At 37.8% G+C, this 22,237-nt stretch overlaps 1 protein-coding gene across 2 annotated transcripts in view; it reads right to left on the bottom strand.

Annotated features, from left to right (window-relative positions):
* Positions 1–22,237, bottom strand: part of TRAPPC10 (trafficking protein particle complex subunit 10) — a 63,168-nt gene that overhangs the window by 21,926 nt on the left and 19,005 nt on the right. The window contains exons 2-12 of one of the 2 annotated variants that reach the window (XM_089511911.1): positions 20,312–20,393; positions 19,349–19,484; positions 18,786–18,982; positions 13,508–13,703; positions 10,256–10,367; positions 9,664–9,911; positions 8,193–8,339; positions 6,250–6,364; positions 4,397–4,473; positions 2,816–2,907; positions 1,487–1,627 (exon numbers count right to left, since the gene is read on the bottom strand). In XM_089511911.1, the coding sequence (XP_089368037.1) occupies positions 1,487–1,627; positions 2,816–2,907; positions 4,397–4,473; positions 6,250–6,364; positions 8,193–8,339; positions 9,664–9,911; positions 10,256–10,367; positions 13,508–13,703; positions 18,786–18,982; positions 19,349–19,484; positions 20,312–20,393 (1,543 nt within the window). Of the gene's footprint in view, positions 1–1,486; positions 1,628–2,815; positions 2,908–4,396; positions 4,474–6,249; positions 6,365–8,192; positions 8,340–9,663; positions 9,912–10,255; positions 10,368–13,507; positions 13,704–18,785; positions 18,983–19,348; positions 19,485–20,311; positions 20,394–22,237 lie in introns of those variants that run through there. The other variant, XM_089511912.1, reaches the window with a different exon arrangement.

Raw genomic sequence — 22,237 nt, forward strand, 5'->3', positions numbered from 1 at the left:
TATGAACAACAACTTAGGGAGCTGGACATGTTTAGTTTGGAGAAGAGAACAGAAGACTGAGATGTGACATATCCATCCTTAAAAATGTGAAGGGATGCCATGTAGAAGATGGAGACAGCTTGCTTTCTGCATTTCAGAGACTAAAACAAGAACCAATGGTTTCAAATTACAAGGCATACCACCTAAACTTTAGGAAAAACATTTTTACTGTAAGATCCTATCTGACAGTGAAAAAGAGGATGATAGACTCTTCTTCGAAGGTCTCTAGACAGATGAGTGTTTTTCAGGAGTGTTTTAGTTGTGTATTGCTGCATGGCAGGGGGTTAAACTAGATAGCCTTTATGTTTCCTTCCAACTCTATGATTCTGTAAAATTCCTCTGTTGGCTTCAGTATACAATATGTGCTGGCCCCAGCTGCTGGGGAGATCAGGGCACATACTAGCCCTGTTGTTAAGAGTCAACAAAGCAGGGCACACTGGAGAAGATTAAGGAGTTTTCGGGATACACTCTGGTGTTTACACATGTTTGCAGAAACTTTGATAGTTCAGACTGGAAGAGAATGTATATTGCATCAGTTTGAAGAGAAGGAGGATTTTCAAGTAGATCCCAAATATACTGGAAAGGAGCATAGGATACTTGGTAGTAACAACCCCCTTTCCTTCTGATTTGAGAACACAGCAGGCATTTTAGAACTTGGCTTAGCCCTGGCAGGCACTCAACTGCTTAAACCTATGGCCATTAGTGGTTACTTGGCAAGAACTAGAACAAGAATTTTATTAGTCCCTTACCCCTTATTAATCAGACATTTTTTTCAAGTTCCTGAAGTCAATTACAGTTCTCCCATGTTATGTAACATTAACTTTAGTATATTTTATTCCAATGACTGACGAAAATGGACTATTAAAAACTGGCGCACAGGATTAGTTGACCCAGACCTATGAGCTTGCTGGATACTGCAACAGTTTCTTATATGTGAGTTGATTTTAAGGTGGTGCTTTGTATTACTACTGATTCAAGGTTATTGTCAGTACATTTTTTTGACTGTGAGTCTAAGGAGAAAGTGCATTTTTGACATTCTGTAAACTTGTACAGAGGGTTACCATGGCGTAGGGCTTTAAGTGTTGGACTATGACTCTAGAGACCAGGGTTCAATTCCCAGTTCGGCCATGAAACCCACTGGGTGACCATCAGCAAGTCACATGCTCTTGGCCTCAGGGGAAGGCAATGGCAAACCTCCTCTGAATAAATCTTACCAAGAAAACCCCACGATAGGTTCAGCTTAGGATTGTCATAAGTATGAAATGACTTAAAGGCACACAACAACAACCTATTTTTAAAAAGAACTGTAATAAAGAGGGAAGGTACAAGCTGCATACAGTCCTTAATAGTTAATACTGTGCTTCCTGTTACACAATCCACTCTCATCCAATAAAATAGATCAGATGTAGAAATGCTAACTGTAACTTTTCCCTTTTTTGAAGGATACTTTTCAATTTGTCCAAGGTGTTTCTGACATTCAGCTAGTTGTTTCCGTGTATGTGTGATAAGCAATGACCATCCCTCAGCAAGGTAAGTTTTTAATGCTCCTTGAAGATAAACTTCAGCCTGTTGGGGACTCTTCTTCTTCCTTTGGATGAGTCACAGAGGAGGAAAGAGACAAAACAGACATTAAAAATTGATTTGTGAACTATGGTACCATGTAATTTTTTTCTCCACAGAGGAGATCCAGTGATAGCTGGTTTCTTCCATGTCAGAAGAAATCAGTGCACACAGTTTTAATCAAAACTGTACAGGACCAATCCAAGGTGCTGAAACCAATCCCCCAAAATGGTTCAGCAATAGCTCCCTTGAAATTCAAGCTAAAACCTGCAGTGAATTTACTGTCCCATCCTCCGGGGAGACATCAGCCAGCACTGAGTGCCTCTGCTTCAAACACAATTTTTTAAAAATGGTATCTAGTGATTCAATTAATATTTGTAACATTCATTGTGCATACATGCTGGCACCTTTCCAACTCATCATAAACTACTGAAATTGCTCATGAACAGGAAGTATTATTCCACTTAAGCCACCAATTTATTTCAAAATATACTCTCCTATGCAAATAAACATTCAACATCTTGACATCCATGCTTTTTTTTTGCACTATATCCCAGAAAAAAGACAAGGGGAGTATTAAAACAGCTGGGGTTATTTGAAGTGAATATCTTTGTAGCATGGAAAAGCTCTTTGCTCAACCTATTGATAATTTGGGTTTGTTAGCAAGTATATTTAAAGATGCTCTTTTCAAAATACTACCATATATACTCAACTATAAGTCAACCTCGTGTATAAGTCGAAATCAACTTTTGAGGGCAAAAGTATGGATTTTGGTATGATCCGTGGATAAGTCGAGGGTCAAACTTCCTGAGGCAGCCCGGCTGCGGACAGGCTGCAGGGCGATTGCTCGCCCTGCCCAGCCTCTCCGCAGGGGGGACTTTCTCTTGCGGAGGGAGCCGGGTTGGGAAGAAGCTTCAGGGCAATCACTCACCCTTCCTAGCATCTCCCCAGCTGGGCTCCTTCCCTGGGGAAAAAGCCCAGCCAGGGAGAGGCTTTTGTGTGAGTGATCGCCCTTCCTAGCCTTTCCCCAGCTGGGCTGTCCCTTGCGGAGGCAGCCTGTCTGGGGGGAGGCTCAGGACAATTATCATATTGACCCATGTATAAGTCGACCCAAGTTTTTTGGGTCAGTTATTTGACCCAATTTCTCAACTTATACATAAGTATATATGGTATGTTATGGTCTTTAAAACTCAGCTGTTTAAAAAGGTATAGTTACATATAAAACTCTGCCAGATCCTTTCCAACAAGCTTCGCTGACCGATTTCTTCCAATGTTTTTATACATTTCAATTGTGGCATGGGAAAGATCCTAAGAGAGAAAAACCAAAGAGTTTTAGAACAAACTATATTACCACAAATCTTTGTTTCAAGATCCTATATATAGTCCACTGTTCAATGTTAACATATTCAGAAGTACATGTGCTATTGATTTCTTTCAGTCGATATAAGCACACTGTCTAAATTTTCATTATACCTCACAGAGGAGTTTTTTTTGCTGTTAGCTACTGAAGTTTACTACAAAACCAGCAAATATTTTAAGAAATTGATTATACACACAAAATCATATTCAGATCTTAACCTTACTCATCATTATACAAGGGCATAGATCTTTAGATTTTGGACTGTAACTCCTATCAGCCCTAATCAGCATAGCTGATAGTGAGGGATGAAAGGAGTTACACTCCAAAAACATCTGAGTGAGCACAGGTTTACTATTCTTGGCATAAAAGCAGCCAGAAAAAGATACTCTTCAATACAAAGTACCAAAAATTAATGAAGTCTACAACATTCTGCCCGTATCAGTTATTTGTTATTTTCCCTTCTCCTTATGTTGTGACCCTACACAAATACAATTTATACGCTATGTTCCTTGAGGAAGCAACTAGGGGTAAGATCTCCCTTCCCACAGGACTCACATTCTTCCTGTGACCTCCCCACATGGTCATTTAGCGTCTGGTAGAGAACTGAGAGCATTGGAGAAATATTTAGTTATGTCCCTATAGAAAGACATCCCTGGAGGACCTCCAGGTGGTATTGGAGAATACCTTGTTGTTTTGCATCTGGCTGTAGAGACACAGCCAGAGGCTTCTCCAACACTTTACACCAGGCTCTAAATGGCCAAGGAGGGGGTGGGTGGGCACAGGAAGAAGGTAAGCCCTGCAGGAGGGCTGGTTGTTCCATGAAGGGGGTAGTAAATTCCTCTCAACATGACGACTAAAAAGTTCAATACAAAGGTTAAACTTTCAGTTACATGCGTATGTCAATAAAGATGCCAGATCTATTTTTTTATATGCCATGCCAATCTGTAAAAATCTATTTAAAATAAATTTAAAACATTTAACAACAGAATCTCTACAATTCTGTTATGGATTTAGTTCTCTAGAGTTGCTCTGATCAATGTTCTTAGCTGTGATAAAACTGATTATCCATATCCCAAACATTACCTTCTTTAGTCAAAACCTGATTGCTGGTCCCAACTAGAATAGGCCCATTGAATCAATTGTTGAATAGTAACTCAATGCCTATATAAATTTTATTGGATCTATATGGATTAACTCTACTTGGGAGCAGTAACTTGATTTAGGCGCTTATATTCAATATACTAACAGTGTGATCCATCTCTTTAATAACCATCTCTTTTGAAAATTGGCTAATAAGACACATCTTGTTTTCTATTTTATACATTCTATTTATTGTATTCTATTACAGATACTGCCATTTCTATGAATAATGTATACAAAAGGCATTATCATTATCTTAGCCTTTACATGCAGAATACACACAGAGAGAATACTTACTAAGTAGTGCTTTTCAAAAGCTTCAACAGATGATAAGGCCTCTTTGAGTTTCTTATAAGGAGACTGTGCTGTATTGGCTTCAAAATAAAACAGGGCAGACCTAGTAAGATTCCTACTTTGAAAGGTACCACAAATTTACATAGGGGACCAGTATAAACAATGTAAAACATTTAAATGGTAACCCAAGAGAGCAAGAGCGAAATCCAAAATTCCAAATGTTGAAGGGTAGAAGAGGTTATGCCTTTCACTGCCTTCACCTTTACAGAAATTATGCTAGGGGGAGAAGACACTGCTAAAGTTTTCAATGGCAAAAAGCTTTCATTCACATTAGCAGGCAGAAAGTGCTGAAATAAGAGAGTGTATCTCAGTGGTAGCACACACGCTGCATGTAGAAGGACCAGTTTCTATCACTGGCATATACAGATAGGGCTGGGATAGGCTTTTGCTCCCAACCCTGGAGAGCCACTGCCACTGAATGTCAACAGTACTGAGTTAGACAGCTATTTGTACTGTAGTGGAAGGCTGAAGCTGGCTAGAGACCTATTGCACTGTCTTCAGTGAAGTCCAATTTCGGCCCCTCACCTACATCAGCCTGGAAATGATGGAAGAATATCCCCACCCCTGTTGTGATCAATGGGAGATAAAATTTTAAGCACTTTACTCAAGGAAAAAAATGTTTCTCATCCAAGTCAGCAGAGATATGGAAGTAGATCTAACTCATTGTCCTTGTTTCCACCCCAGGCTGATGGAGCTGAAGAGTCTGAATTGGCCTCACTGCCACATAATCACACTTTCCTCAAAAGAAGAGGCAATGCTGGGAAACATATATATTCAAATTTTGATTCCTCCTCCCATCATGCACTAATTTTGTATATGCAGCTGAGGTATCAAACATTCTGTCAGTACAGCAACTTAGGGGCTATACAAGGGGTGGCCTGCAGCCACCTCTTTCTTTGCCAGATCGGGGCCACAGCAACTGCATGCCGCAGCCCTGACCTGACCTTTCTGTGGCACAAAAAGGAGCTACAAAAAGTGACTGCTTTCTGTGCCACAGAAATGGCACCAAAGCTGCTAGTGCAGTGGCTTTTCTGCACTCCTTTGGCACTGTGTCATCTGAACGCAGCGCCAGAGGAGCACCATGATGTCGCCCACCGTGTGGTGGGGTGCACGTCATCATGCAGACATGGGGGCGGAGTCAGGACGTGCAGATGCCATACTCCCACTCTGCCCCCATGCCAGCCTTTATGACCTGTCTGTACAGCCTTTTTGTTGGTAACATTATCATGAACACAATCCTCTTTATTTTCAAAGAAAATATTGATCCTTAAGAGTTTTTGTTTTACAGCCAGAACAAAAGTGCCACTTAAAAACAAAAAAGCAGCAGTATGCAGATACACCAAGTGATATATTAGCACATCAAATATATAGTGAAAAATTCAAGTTCCCAGCATTGAAAAGTTAGATAGTAGAGATGAATATGTCTTGCCACTGCAGTATGACACAGACATCATCAAAAATATCATCATCATCATCATCATCCTCGCCGCCGCCACCGCCAGTTTCCCAAAATTAGAACTCAAGTCAGCTTAGAGACAAGATGGCAGTATCAGTTGTGTTGCACTGTAGCAAACCATCTCTGAATACAGATTAGCTTTGGCATAAAATGAACTGTCCAAAGAAACGTGGCAAGTCATTTCAAAGGATAGCTGTGTTAATCTATTGCAGGAAAATACAAAAACATCTTGTGATATCTTAGATGTTACTGCGATATAAGCTTTCATAGATTACAACTCTCTCTCAGTGTCAATAATTCACTTGGAAAAGTGTAATTTAACAAAAATTTATGTAAGTACCTGTTTCAGGGCGTTCAGTTCCAAGTCCTGCTAGGAGATCAACTGTTCTATTAAGATCTTCTGAATTTGGGCCTTTTTCTGACACAAGTCCACATAAGTAACCCAGAGACTTCAACTGCAATAATAAAAAAATATATAAAAATTTGTCATTGCATTAATTCCAAACACACACAAACACATGTACCTTAAACACTAACAACTTAGTGCACTATCATGCTGCCTCATTCTCAGACTGACAAACATAGGAGTACCACAGGAACTTTTGCTATAACCGATTAAGCTAAGTACCTGAAACTTGCATATCAAAAATGGGAAATCCTATCCTTTGTGCATAATGCCTTATAGCAGGGCCTTACCTTTCAAAGAAAGTTTGCTCTGCAACTAAGAACTGAAGTTTACAAGAAATATAAAAGAAATGTTAAAATCATTTTATTTTAAAACTAACTAGGTGTCTCTCTCTCTCTCACACACACACACACACACACACACACACACACACACACAAACACACAAACACTTACAGAGCATTTGAAATATGCTTGTCCTGCTGAGCCAGAAAATTGTTGTTATCTACATAACTCAGCACTCTGTACTGCATACAGTAACTGATCAGAAGTTTCAGGATGTTTCAGTAGCACAGCATGAAGGCAACAATGATTTTTTTTTCATTCAAGAGATACCCAGCCTTTGAAACTGGAATGCGGAATAAAAAGTGTTGTCCACTGATTAAATTTGCCTTGGTTCTCATCAGCTAGAATTCATTAAAATATATCCTAAGAGACAAATCTGCTTTAATAAAAATTAAAATACTTCATTTCTTGGTGAAAGCATCCAACTTAAATTAAAACTATTTGAATTATGACCTACACAGTTTACAAAAGGAAAAGCCATCTTTTCATATTAAAATACTCTATTTGTTTGTGAATACATCTAAGCTAAAATTGTTTGAATCAAGCCTTTCAAAAGTAAAGCTTCAGAAAGCAGCTGTTTAGGAGGGGAATTCCCTCCATTTCATAAATTATATTGCCACAGTGCTTTGAAAATTTTCACCTGCCCAAATCCTATGGTCTCTAAAATGTAGAGAAGACCAAAAAGTTGGCTGCCTCAACACTAAAGTCTTTCCTCTTGGACATCATGTCCAAGTGCAAAATAACTATGAAGGATGAGAAGAAAGACATAAGACAACACGGGGATGTTGAATAGAACAATGCAGAATACTTAAATATGGAAAGCTGAATAGAAAGATGAAAGATATACACTTGAATTTGTTAAAAAGACATTAAATAATGCTATTACAGGCCCCCAAAGAACACCATGAATATCACTGAGCACATTGTCCTAGGTATCTATTCCAGAGGTATAACTATGTGTCAAAATAAGTCTTGATTGTAGCAGCTTCTTTTTCATTTGAACCTGGTTCTATTAGAATCTGGCATTGCCAGGAAACACCAATTTTCAATTTCTGTCACATAATTCAAAATGCCTACATTCAGCGTACATATATATATATATATACTATCCCAAGAAAGACTACACACACTGAACTGTACACATGCAACTGCTAAATGCAATGGTAAACACATGATGTGTGGGACAGCATCATGTTGAGGGAGTGGACAAGCACAGCACTACACTACCATTTACAGTCATATTTAGATCTGCATGCCAGGATCTTTATGGAGGAACAAGTTGCCATTTGGACAGATAAGAGTACAAAGGTGCATTAGATGGGAATGAACGCAGCCAAATATATCTGATATAGCAATATTTGAAGAAAAATTGGTACACGGCCCTCCAAAATATTTTATTTGCTTGTTTAGAAGCAGAACATCAGCATCATGTTGCATAGTTATCATCTTATAAAAAGAACAGTTACTTGATTTTGACAAAACTATGGAATTTTTCTGCTAACATTCTTGTAATGCACAGTATCATTTCTTTACCTTTTCAGTGGCGTAAGTCCATAAGCCAACCATGTGAGAAATATTGGCATCAATCTGAGACCGATCACAGCAACCTTCTATTCTCTGCAAAACCTCCAAGCAGCTCAAAAAAACCCAACAGTCCAAAGCTCCAGGAGGAACAGATACCTTGAGCGAAAACCAATAAAGACAATGCTAAGACATGAGGTGTAATCTAAAAGAATAGAATCTGACGAAATCTAATTACTATTAAATTTTAGGGGAGTCTGCATGCAGCTCAAGTGAAGTTTTTGATATGTATTCTAAATAACATCTAAAAGAAATATTTATTTGCAAATTCAGAGAGTTTACACTTTGAGTTTTTTCAAGACATATTTATATATCGAGGAACTAGAGAGTTTTTAAAAACAAACAAACAAAGGATCCAGGTTTCTTGTTCTCCTAACCCAAAAGTGCAACCTGTGGACCAAGTTGATCTCTACAAACCCAGTTGATCTCTACAAACACTGACACATAGCAACACACTGGCTGGAAAATAAGATCACTAAGCAAAAGGGATATTTCTACAGGTCTGCTAAAGGTGCATCACAAAGGAGGATTAGGCAACTGTAAAAGAAGCAAAAGACGCCCAATTTAATCTGCACTGATCATGAAGAAAAAGAGCTGCTTATAAAGATCTATATTGCACAATCATCACATATACATTGTAAAGCCAGGGAGTTTGTCTCAAAAGCCATGCTGTCTGTATCTCTGACTGTATAGTGTTTTTCAGAAGCATCTAGATCACTGATTCATTACTGAACTTTTAATAATTCCTCAAAAGTTCAGTGACACCTGGGAACATCCTCTACTCATCCCATAGCTGGAGTGCAACATGCAAGTCAGTGGCCTAATAATCTCCTTTAACTCCCAAAACTATGGCTGCTTTAGCCCCTCCCCGACAAATAAATTCTAGAAAATAAGCACCAAGCAAATACGTTGTAGAGGTAATAACTTGTCTGTTTAAAGCACAACTACTGCAGAGCACCGAATGAGATTATTTGTCATAGATGAAATATCAGCACATCAAAGCATCAGATTTCCTATCCAATACCAGTAACTCTACAGGCATTTATGGTGACAGGTACGAATAAGAAGCCAAAATAAAATAAAAAAAATAGCGGACTTATCTGCTCTGACTTGAATGTTTGATTAAGGTTAATATTAATAATATTATATATTGTATTATATTATATATTATATTATACATTGTATTGTAAAAATTATAACAAAGACTAATAACACTTCTTCCTAGACACAACAAACTTCCACGTAAACAAGGTCTGGCTAATACCCTCCAAAGAATGCTAGCTAATACCTTCCAAAGAATGCTCAAGAACTAGCAATGCTAACTGCATTTTTAACAGACATATCTAATCTATAGCCAATGAAAAACAACAGGGAAAGCAGCTTAGGTATTAGTCACTTGGCTGATTAAATTACACAGACTTACTTCAAGGAGCTTTAGCTCTTGAACACAGTTGTGAAGAAGTTCTAGTGCTCGCTGAGATACCTCCCATGGCCTCTGAAGAAAGATTAGCAATGTACATTGCCGAGAAAAGAGGTAACTGCGCAAGTCTAACAGAGTGGCTTCTTGGTTCTGAATTAGTTCTCTTTTCTCCATGTCAATTGGCTTACGAAGAATCAGCCCATTCCAGCTTCGCACTGGCTGACAGAAAAAGGTCAGCCAATTTGCCCCATCTATGTAAAGCAAGCACACAGTTAACATTTCTCTGAAGACATCAGCCACAAATGCTAGTGAAACATCAGGAATAAACTCTTCTAGAACATGGCCATGTAGCCCACAAACATCACAAAAAAACTACACAGTTAACACCTATCTAGATGTATCCAAACAAAATACCTGAACTGAAATACATACTTTGGTAGAAGTTTCCTACAGGGCCAGTGGTTAAATATAATCAAGAGGAATTCATCTAACCTTTGGACTACTTTGGACCCTAGTTAGATTCTGAGTATTTGGCAAAGGACAGTGGATCTCCTCATGAAGATGCACAAATGTACTTTTTCATTTAGTTACTTACCACCAGCACCAAAGTTGACAACATACTGTGAGAACAGGGCATCCAGCTCATCATACTGCACCAGAGCATCTTCAAATTGCTGTAGCATTTCAAAGACAAAGGCCAATTCTTCCTTTTAATATATAAAAAAGAAAAGTATGTGTTACTCTATGCAATCAGATTTACAGAGCAAGGATACTACGTAGTAAAAGGATGTGCTACAGATGTTGCAATGTGGAGCATTCCTATTCTGGTGCTTGAGCACCAGAACTTGGAGAATTCAGATAATCATTACTAATTATCATTATCATCAAAAATTAATAGTGGAATACTATGTACAAATCCTCTTCCTCTAAATCACTGCAGATTATTCCAAGGCCAGTCCCCCCCCCCAAAAATGCCTGCTGTTCATTATACTAGAGCAAATTGATCTACATGTGTATCTTCAGATCCCATTTCTATTACACTCTGCCAGATATCTGACTTGACTTCAACATGCCTGCTTGTTTCACTAAAGTTGAATTCTGGAACAGGAGCTTTTGCTCATGGTATCAATTCACCAATTGCTAATCCCAACTACAGAAGACCCACTGAATCCATGAGATTATTATGCAACTGATGCAATGTGTCTACTTTAGTTGTAACTTGCAATTGGATTCAGATTTCATGAAAAACAGTTATTAACACTAACGTACTCCTCCATTAATAGGAAAATATACTTTAAAAACTGAGGTTAAAATTTTCTAAAGGTACATTTCCAAAGTGCTAATCTTTTACAGAAAAATCAACAAAGAGCTGTTGCTATTAACATAGTATTTTAAAGATTTCTGGTATACATTTTTTTGGACTGTGCCACATTTGTTACTGCTAGTGTCTTCACTTTTTCAAAAATTGGATTTGTAAAAAAAAAAGGGAAAAGTTAAAAAAAAAAGCAAAGGAAAACAGGATTTAGAGCAGAAAGTAAAGCAAAGTATTTAGGAGTATTAATAACCAAAAGGAACATTGATCAATTTACATATAATTACGAGAAGCTGTGGAAAGAAATAAAAAGTGATTTAGAGAGATGATCTAGTTTACACTTATCATTAATGGGAAGAGCTTCCATCATCAAGATAAACGTACTACCTAGGATCATATTTTTATTTCAAAATTTACCTATAATTTCTAAAGAAAAATACTTGGAAAAATGGCAAAAAGAATTATCAAATTTTCTCTGGCAAGGGAAAAGAGCCAGGATCAAATGGAAATTATTGATTGACGATAAAAATAGGGGAGGCTGGGCTCTCCCAAATCTTAAACTATATTATCAAGCATCATGTTTAAAGTGGTTAGAGGAGTGGGTGAAATTAGACAATGATCATCTACTTTGTTACCACAGTTATATGTGGTATGATAAATCTAAAGTTGACAAAAAATTTGAACACCACTTTATTTGACGTTCTTTATTCAAGGTGTGGACTAAAATAAAAAGACAATTCTATAAAGAAATTCCAGGGTAGACCTCATCACAGGAGGATTTTTTATGCAGAACCAGAAATAATAAAGAACCATGGTTGAAATATAAAGATTTATTATCAATAGAAGTTAACAGCGAATATAAAATGAAACCTATAGATCAATTGCAAAAAGAAAAACCAAATGTAAACTGGTTCTTATATAATCAACTACATACTTGATTTAGACAAGACAAAAAAGAACAAGGAATAACTAAAACTAGAAATGAATTAGATGAAATTTTCTTTGATAAGAATGGTCCTTGTTTAGCAAATTTTTATAAACTATTAAAAAATCAAGATTTAGAATCTGAGGTGGTAAAACGCACAATGACACAATGGGCATGTGATATAGGAAGAACTATAGATCTTGATTCCTGGGGAAAATCTTGGTTAATTACAAATACATTTACGCTATGTCAGAATCTAAAAGAGAATTAATTTAAAATGTTCTATTGATGGTACATGACACCTACGAAGATAAATAAAATATAGAAAACAGGAACAAAAAAATGTTGGAAATGTGATATACAGGAAGGAAACTTCTACCACTGCTGGTGGAAATGTCACATAGCAAAAGAATAATGGAAATCGATACATGAAATTATGACTGATATTTTACAGATAATAATACCTCTAACCCCTGAGTTTTTCTTGCTCAAGATGATAGATAAAAAAATCAACACAAATATTTATAACAGAAACCTTGACAAAATTATAATTCACATGGTCACCTCAGAAAGAACCCTTTATGCTAAGAATTGGAAAAAAACTCAAATTCCATCTACTGAGGAATGGTTGTTAAAAGTAAGAGAAAACATGGATATGGATATACTCACAACATTAATGAAAAATTCTTCGAAAAACATTATAAAAGATTGGGATTATGTAAAAGAATTTTGTAAGAAACAAGGATGGACCTTTAATGTAATATAATTAGTAAAATATAACTAATTAATAGAACACAGGAAATATTATATCATTTAGTAATGTTAGCAATTTATAGAAAAGATGATAGAAATCTTTAAATTTATCTTTTTTGTAATAGTTTATTTATAGTTCATTTAAAGATATCTAAACCAATATGTGATATTACCACAGTCAAACCAATATTAATATACAGAATCTATGATTACCAGCAAACTAAGAACCTAAAGATTCAGAAAAATTATAGTAATAAAGATGAAATAACAAAGATAGGAAATACGGTACATGGACAGAAAATGATAAAATGTATCTTAGAAGAATCTTCTGATGTTGGTAACTATGTTCGTTATATGTTTTTATATGTTATATATATGTTTGTTATATATTGTGAATTTGTTTGTTTGTTATTCCTGTCATTTTGGTTAGTCCATGTTTATGCATTTGTAAATTTTATGAATAAAACATATTTTAAAAAAGCAAAGGAAGAAAAAAAATACAAAAGTGAGGGGCAGTATATGAGGTAGGAATGTGGACTAGGCATAAACATAATAATAAAGATAAGCTGACCATATTTCCAAAAACATATTTTTGAAGCTGATGTCTATAAAATACATATTTGTCCAGATCTTGTGACCACTGAACAACAATGGGAAATGTTTATCTTTCCATCCGTGGGGTTTATGTCTTTTAGCAATTTTTTTTTAGAAAAAATTGCAGGATTCATCCATGTCGACCATTGGTTAAATGCTATGTTGCAGGGATATAATTTAAAACATGTGAATCTACAAATACCAAGGGTTTTTCTAGCTTGATTTATTTTAAAGTTATGTTTTCACATCCTGCTTCACCATACCTGAACCATAAAATATTCACAAAAACTCCATCCTGGTTCTGTCCTCTTCTCCCTCAAAGTTCGCATATCATCCTCAAATTTACCTAGATTTTTGGTAAAAGACATGAGAAGCAACGTCCTGAGTTTTGTCAAGAAGGCATTCCAGGACTCCTGAGAACGGGATGAGTCTTTTAAAGGGTCAGACAGTACCACACATCTGTAACAGGATAAATGACTGTATTTATGAAAAATTCACAAATCATATGGAACACTAGCAACAGCAATAGCATGTACATTTCTATACCTGTTATCATTAAACTTAGGACTCTAAGCAGTTTACAATCTGTATGCAAATTGCCCCCAACAAGCTGGGTACTCATTTTACCAAAAGGATGGAAAGCTGAGTCAACCTTGGAGCCCCTGGGATTGAACTCACAATTTTGTGACTGTAGTACCGGCATTTAACCACTTTGCCAACAGGGCTCCAATTTAACACTAGATTTAATAAGTTCTCTTCTTCTCAATCAATGACAGAGAAGACAAAATGTTAACTCTACCTTAAGCAGGGTAACCTGCTTTTCACTTTCAGATCACAGTTATTGTAGTTAATATTTCCCCAATAAGATATAGGGGGGGGGGGGGGGGAAACAACAACAACCCAATATCACAAACGACTTCAGTGTTACAAGAAACAGAAACTGGAAGAAGATAGATTAGAAAAGATTCCTCGGAGGTCCCTAGCTAATACCACATTTGAAGATGGACCCATTACGATATGACCTTGCCTTCTCTTCTAAAACATCCTTTAGACTAGCATGGTGAATTAACCTGTTCACTTTACAGTAAATTGAACTTTCCAATCTGATTAATCCAACAGGAGAGCAGGTAACACAGAGATGACCAGAAGCAATACACAGAACTTAACTCTGGCAATGCTTTTCTTCCTTTACCAATAATGGAAGGACAGAAAAAGAGAAAATGAGAAAGTGGCAAAAAGCTGGTAGGAATGACTTCTGTGACAGCTTGCCAGAAACCCTTTCTCTACTGCTTCTACCAGCTGTAGGTATTGCAGCAAGGAGAAATGCTGTTATTGTGGGGGGGAAATACAAAGCTTGTTATAATGTAAGAGTTATAAGAGTTTAGGAGACACAGTGATCTCACTTCCATTACTAGGCAGAACACTTTGGATGGGATGATATTTACTAGTAGTACCTTCATATAGAAGAGAAACTATTTACAGCTTGCTCTAGTAAAACCTGCACAAGTATGCACATTTTCATTTGAAGCATTTTGTTAAAGTGGTCAGACTAAATCAAAGCCAACAGAGTATTCCTTATTTCAAAAATATTTTGAAATATTCTATTTCACCTTCCTATTTTGCAAGATTTGAGTTACTATTAAATTATTTATAAACATGGGTTCTATGAGGTTTCAGTTTTGTGAGTAACATCTAACAATCTAAGAAGCCACATAGTTTTTCATAAAGTAATCGCAACTGTTATTTTCACAGCAAATCAAATAGATGTTTTATTTAACTGATATTTCAAAAACAGAACAGGCTGCAACCTGTAAAGGCAGCTTGTCTCCATCCAATTTTCCCTAATTTTACACTTCTAGTACAGCCACTTGTTCCACATCCCTTTTCCAAAGGTCCTTCCGTTCTCAGGAAAGTTTTTTGGGACTGCAGCATGGTGGGAAATTCCCCTTGTACAATTGCAAAATTGCAGCAACTGTAACTGCCATCAATTAAAGTGACATATCCAAAAAGCAACTTCCATATGAAGAAAGACTATCTGGGACTATTTAACTGAGGAAAGGTTTCAAAGAAATGAGGAGACATGACTGATGTACAAATTTATGTATGGTGTATAAAAAGTGAATAAAAAGAAGTTTTAACCCTTCTCTTCTAATATGGGGATCATCCAATGAAGGTGAATGGTGGAGGATTTAAGACAAACAGAAGGAAGCATTTCTTCACAAAGCTCACCGTTAAATTATAGAATGTATTATGATAAAACAACATGATGGTTACGAACTCTGACAACTTTAAAATGGGATTAGACAAAATCACTGACAGTAAGGCTATCAGTCACAACGACTGTATGGTATATCCAGGTTCAGAGGCATATGTCTCTCCGTACCAATCAATGTGAAATAAGAGCAAGTGTGTTTATTATATTCATGATCTGCTTGTGGGTTTCCCACAAGCATCTGGTTGGCTAATAATATGAGAAACAGGATGTATGCATGGGCTCTTCATATATTGATTTATTTTAAATATTTATTGAGAATTATTTTCCTGAAGGGTAAAATCCTCTTGAAGCAGCATATACAATAAAACAGCCATACAGAATATAACTACAGTATGCTTTCATATCCAGGTTTATAGAAACTGATATACAAATATATGCATATTATAGCTTTACAGTACAGAAGTTTCATTTGTGCAATTTACAAAACTGACACTTATCAAGGACTGTTCCACATTTATTTAAACTTTCTTCTACAGAAGCAATGAAGATTAATTAAAGATCTACTAGATGGCTTGTAGGCCATGATTTTTTAAAATAGTGGGCTGAAAGCGCAATACAACTTTTCCTCTCAAATCTAGGAAACAATTTGCAAAGGTTGCCACACAGGTATGGAATTTACAGACAGAAGGACCTAGGCCAGAAGCCACTCTGAGGCCACCAGAGAAAGGAGCGGAGAAAAGCCACTCCTGCCAGCAGCCAGCTTTGGCACCGCAGCAGCAACCCACTTTAAGAGTGGGTCATGTGGTCGCCACTGTCCTCGACTGATTGCAGGCCGACTATGGGAGGAGCAGCCAGGGGCTGCTCCTTTATGCCCCTCTGCTTTGCTCCCTAGTTACCTAGGATCTTCTAGATTATCTTTACATAAGACTATCAATATGCACTAGGACCAATGATTGCCAAAGTGGGTGATACTGCCCCCCTGGGAACAGTGGAAAGATCCAAATTGGCGGTGAAGGGGGCAGCAGGGCAGGCTGGGTGAGAAAAAAGGGGTGCCAATCAAAATATTGGTAGACAAGGAAGACAAAGGCAATCCACAGCTTTTAGGGCCATGGCAGGGATGAAACATCTCTTTCCTGGATCCCTTAAAACCACTGTGCAGCCTCGGGGATCACTTTGTGTGGTGGTATCTCCTGCTCTTTGCCTGCCTGCACAAACTCATTCTCTTAGCTGTGTTTTTCACTACTAGTGGTTGCAACAGTTGGGAAACTCTCATAAGGTTTGGATGCAGGGCATCACTTCTGTGTCTCAGAGTGGCAGCATTTTAGGACAGATGGACTGACTGAAGCGAGGAGTCAGAGCATGTGGTAGTGAGAGAGAAACAGAAGCAAAAATATACATTTGAATTTGGGATCCTGCTTAAGCTTTGTGGGCTTTGCCAGGACTCAGCTGGCAGGTTGGAGATATGCTGCTATTCCTGCTTTCTTTTGTCCAGTGCTGGGGGTGGGGGTGGGAGGACTTGAAACTGTGGAGGGAAAGCAGGTCTTTGGGAGAGGAATATCCAGGGTTAATTCTTAGAAAGAGTCCTTCGTCTCACAGCAGCTCCTATAATTATAATCTTTCCTTTTCCCCATCCACACCAGTCTCCAGTCCAGAGCATGTGGCCTCTCTAAACCCCTTACACACACACACACCAGCTGTGCCTCTCTCAGCCCTGGTGAAGGATTGAGAGTCCTTCCTCACCCTTTGTACCCAGTCACCCTGGGAACAGCAACGAGGGAGCTGGCTAAGGAGCAACCAAGACGCCTCTCACCCATGCCAATATGATCGAGAGGCTACTCAGTTGCTGCTTAGCCTGCTGCTGCCAAGGTTACCAAGTGCAAAAGGGGCAGCGAAAGATACGGCGTTTCAAATTTCCAGTAGAGCAATAGACCTAATATCAAGAAATGGGGGGGGGGGTGTCTTGTTATCTCTTGTTCCCAAGAGGAAAGAGGGCAGTAGCTTGAAAATGTGTGGGGATCACTGCATTAGATGAAAACTATGAAGCTGGCAATCTGCAATGTACTGTAATACGCTTGTTCTTCAACAACAATCTAAATTCATAATGTTCAGATCCTTGCATTTAGCTTCCGAGGACTGCTTCACTTTTTTACACAGAAATGAAGTCACATTAATGGAAGCTCTTCAAGCTTTTTATCCAAGAGATGACAGTACCTGTTTGCATTCAGATGAGTTAGAAATTTCATCAAATATTTAAGAAGTTTTAACATTCTCTATTTACTACATTAGAACAGATACAGCCATCATGTCAAACTCAAAAAAGCATTCCAATGAAATCATCTTCAACATTTAGAAATAATCTAATATAGCAGCAAATAAGATAGACAAATACAGTGCTACCTCGGGTTACGAATTTAATTCGTTCCGCGGCGCCGTTCGTAACCCGATACATTTCGCAACCCGAAAAAGCCGCTGGAAAGCCGCTAGCCGCGGTTTGAATTTCGTGCCGAAACGCGCCGAAAAGATTTTCGTAACCCGAAAAATCATTCGTAACCCGGAACAGTTTTTTTAAATCTAACTTTTTCGTACCCCGGAAATTTCGTAACGCGGTGAATTCGTATCCCGGGGTACCACTGTACTCAGAAACCCAAAAAACCAAGTTGAAAATAGCTTGCTAAAGCCAGTGTTCATACCCTATCCACTAAATGCCAAAGTTTGGTATTTATCAAAATGTTTAAAATCCTGAATTTTTGAACTGACAGCAGCTTTGGAGACGAGATGGATGTGATGTGAAGTGCAAGCAACTCAAATACGCATTGCCTCTACGGTGCCTGTTGTCTGAAATGCATAGGCAACCTGGTGCCCTCCAGTTGTTTTGGATTGCAATTCTCATAAACTTCACTTAGCACAGCCAATGGCCAAAGACTACCGGAGCTGTAATCCAAAAAGCATGTACTGTAAAACACAAAATGCTTATTTTCCTAGTTTGGACATATCCATTCATATTACTGTACATTGTGACCTTAGGCTTAAAGCTTTAACCAGTTCACTATAAGCGATGAGGAAGTCAAGGGAACAGTACTATCTTCTCTTAAACTACTTATAGCACTTAACATTCAGCAGCTCTGCAATGAAATATCTCATTCTGTATAGCCAAGATCCAAATTTACTACACCCACATGAAGAAAATTGCTCTCTCTCAGTACTTTTTGCCGCAATAAGGGTCGCACTTTAAAGCAGTTTTTGTGCTTTTAGAAAAATTACTGTAACTGTGGTATGTCCAGCAGTGAGTAGCATCAGTTACATTATGTAATACCAGAAAAACCTACCTGTCACTTTGTTTGTTGCAGAAGTCATTTCTTATTTTATCTACTATAGACGTTCGTGGAAGAATATTAGTTTTGTTTTTTTTCTTGGCATCACATTCTACCACAACAATTAACCAGTCCATAGAGCTGTGAACTTTCAGAACATTCTGCCACTTGGTGATGTCATCTTTTACTGTAGCTTTGTATACTTCAGTGTCCTAAGGGTATAAGTGTAAATCACATGATTAAATTAAATAGTTTAGACAAGCTTCACATGCTTCTTCTTTGTTTTTTGGCAATACCAAGAGAAAAAAAAATAGTAAAAAGGTTGTATTTTCACTTAGCAGATTTCAACATTAACAAGTTCTTAAACAAAACCATTTGCCTCTAACAACCTCTCATACATTTGCACTATTAATGATCATTTTGTCAAAGGTGTAAGGCAAGGTTTTAGTTGGAGCAAACACTGTTTTGCCATTTATTTGTCTTCATGTACAATATTACAGAATGCAAAATCTACTGCAAGTTTATGATCTCCAATCATAACCTTCATGTTAACAATTTGAACATGCACCAATACTTACACAACATTCTGTCCAATATATGTGAAGAAAAGGAAATGTCAGAAGAGCTTTGTTTCCTTCTTTAGGTAGTAGCTCTTCTTTAAACTGTACAAAGTTGGATTCTAGATGAATCATCTTAGGAGCACGCCCATAAGACCTAAGCAGAATTCAGAATACTTAAATTAGTTGATAATAAAGAGGAAAGCTAATGAAATAACAGAAGGAATATATAACAGGTACAATGATAAGGCTATGCAGTTTGAAATCCAAGTGTAGTAGCACAATGTATAAAAGGTTTTTGCAAATTTCATATACAGTGGTTCCTCGGTGTCTGTGGGGGATCCTCCCACCTCCTCCAGCCTCTCCCTCCTCCCTCTTCTTTCCTCCTCTTGCCTCCTTCGCCCTCTTCCTCCTGCTCCTGCTCCTCCTCCTCCTCCTCCTCCTCTGCGGCTTACTCCTCCCTTCCTTCTTCCATCCTCCTCCTCCCCCTGCCTCTTCCTCCTCTTTGCCTTGCTACCTCCTCCACCTCTCTCCCTCCTCCTCCCTCCTCTTTGCCCTGCCACCTCCACTGCCACCACCTCCCTCCTCCTTCCTCTTCCTCCTCTTGCTCCGCTGCCTCTGTTGCCATCACAGCCTCCCTCCTCCTAATCTTCCCTGCCCTAAAACTCAGCAACAATTTGAAAAATTATGCCTCACTTTCAAGTGATTTAAATTATTCTATTACTTTTACGTATATTATGCACTTACACAGCAAGATGTTATGCTTGTAGTAGTCCTCAAAAATCTTTAGCTGGAAGTCAATTAGTTTTATATATCTTAAGAGCAATAGAGAAAACCTACAGGAGAAAGACTCCTCCACTGCTTGCCAATTCACAGTTGTGAGCACTTTTATATTATTCCCGCTTAACTCTTGTCAAAAGGCTGTTAGGGCCTATCATTACAGACATCTCGCCCAATAAATCTAATTAAGAACAATATTACTACCTCCTCCATTCCATGGGCTCTCTTGGGAGCTGCTGGGAAAGTGTGGGATACAAAGAACTGAAGAGATTCTGATCACCTGCACCTAAAAGACAATGATAGGAAATACTTGATTATTCTTGTCCAGTACATAAAAATTATTTCCAATTATTAAATATTTTTAACAATCTGCATCAACAACTTGTTTTATAGCGGTAGCAGAAAAAGGGGGAGACAACAATAACTGAGGAGATATATAAAGGAAGTGATGAGGTGTTATATGATTGTAAATGACATACATGTTAAAGTGAACAGGACGAAAGTATATGGTTATCTTAGATCACACGTATGAAGTTGAAATAATTGTTTTTGATATTATGAATGAAATGGAATAAAAATATTTACCAAAAAAACCCCAACTTGTTTTATAGCAATCTAAAGGCACAGCACATACACGTTGCACAAGGAAATAAGACTTGGAAGCCAGCCATTGTTCACTAAGTAAACCAGAATGTAAATTGAGGAAATGGCCAGGACCTTGGGAGACGTGAGAGCTACCACATGCACACTGGACCCTTGAAACAGATTATCTAGATCCAACTATCTCAACCAAGTTCTTGCTACTGAAGGGTTTCAACATACCAAGACTGATAACTAGTATATCCAATTGTAATGAATGCTTGCTTCTGTGGCACTTGTGGATGAGAGAAATTTCATCCACTAGCCTTTGACCAAACTCCCAACCATTAGTACAGATGTAAAGGCTAAAACCTCTCTTAGGGGTAGATGGGGAATTTTTACAAATCTAGAGCCTAAATACAGTTCTTAAGAAGCAGAGCCCTCCCTCCGGTCCATCTGCCTTGGTCCAGGCCTCAGAGGGAGAGAAGAATGCTGGACCTGCTCCCCTCCCTCCCTCACCATTCCCTTCTCCTTTTGTGTCATGTCTTTTTAGATTGTAAGCCTGAGGGCAGGGAACCGTCTATTATCCCCTCTGTTGTAAACCGCTCGGATTCCCAGTGATTGGACGGTATATAAATAAAACCTATTATTATTATTATTATTATTATTAGACCCAGCTAGATTTGCCCCACTGAATCAATGGAACGTTTATAAATGTCAGCTTACAGGCTGAACATCCCTGTATTCCAAAATATTCCAAAATCCAAAACTGTCCACATAGGTGCGTAATTGATACCTTTGTTTTCTGATGGTTTACTGTAAACAAACTTTGTTCCATGCACAAAATTATTAAAATTATTAAGTATAAAATTATTTTCAGCCTATATTTATAAAATGTATATGAAACATAAATGAATTTCATAGACTTGAGTTGCATCTCCAAGATATTACACTACATATATGCCATGAATGGATGCAAGAGGTGGACAGTGAAGCAAGTGGATAAAGAGAAAATCAATTCATTTGAGATGAGGTGCTGGAGAAGTGGTGAGCACTTGTGGGCAGCCAAAAAGACAAACAAATGTCCTTGAAAGATCAAGCCCGAAACCTCTCTGGAAGCAAGATGACCAATCTGAGGCTGTCATACTTTGGATATATTATGAGCAGGCATGACTCATTAGAAAACACAATAATGCTCGAAAAGGTGGAAGGAGATAAGAGAGGAAGACCACATGCTAGATGGATAGACTTTATTAGGGACGTCACAGGTATGAATGTATAGGACCGTCCTAAGCAAAGCAGTGGCATATGTAGATTTTGTGGTTGCTGCCACTGATTTCCTTTCTAAGCAGTGACCTTACTTACTGGAGATACTGCTGAAGATTCCTTGCCACCAGCCTCATCTTACACAATTATTCAATCAACAGGACTGAGTGTTGCTACAGCAGTGATTGATAAATTTAATAAACATAGCCTAATTGCTTCAAGAATATTCCAAATGACAGAATTATCATTTGATAAGCATCGCTTTAATTCAATGAACAAATAAAG

The sequence above is a fragment of the Sceloporus occidentalis genome, unplaced genomic scaffold, assembly GCF_023333645.1.
Source record: "Sceloporus occidentalis isolate IW3139 unplaced genomic scaffold, rSceOcc1.0.p SCAF_2, whole genome shotgun sequence".
NCBI lineage: Eukaryota > Metazoa > Chordata > Lepidosauria > Squamata > Phrynosomatidae > Sceloporus > Sceloporus occidentalis.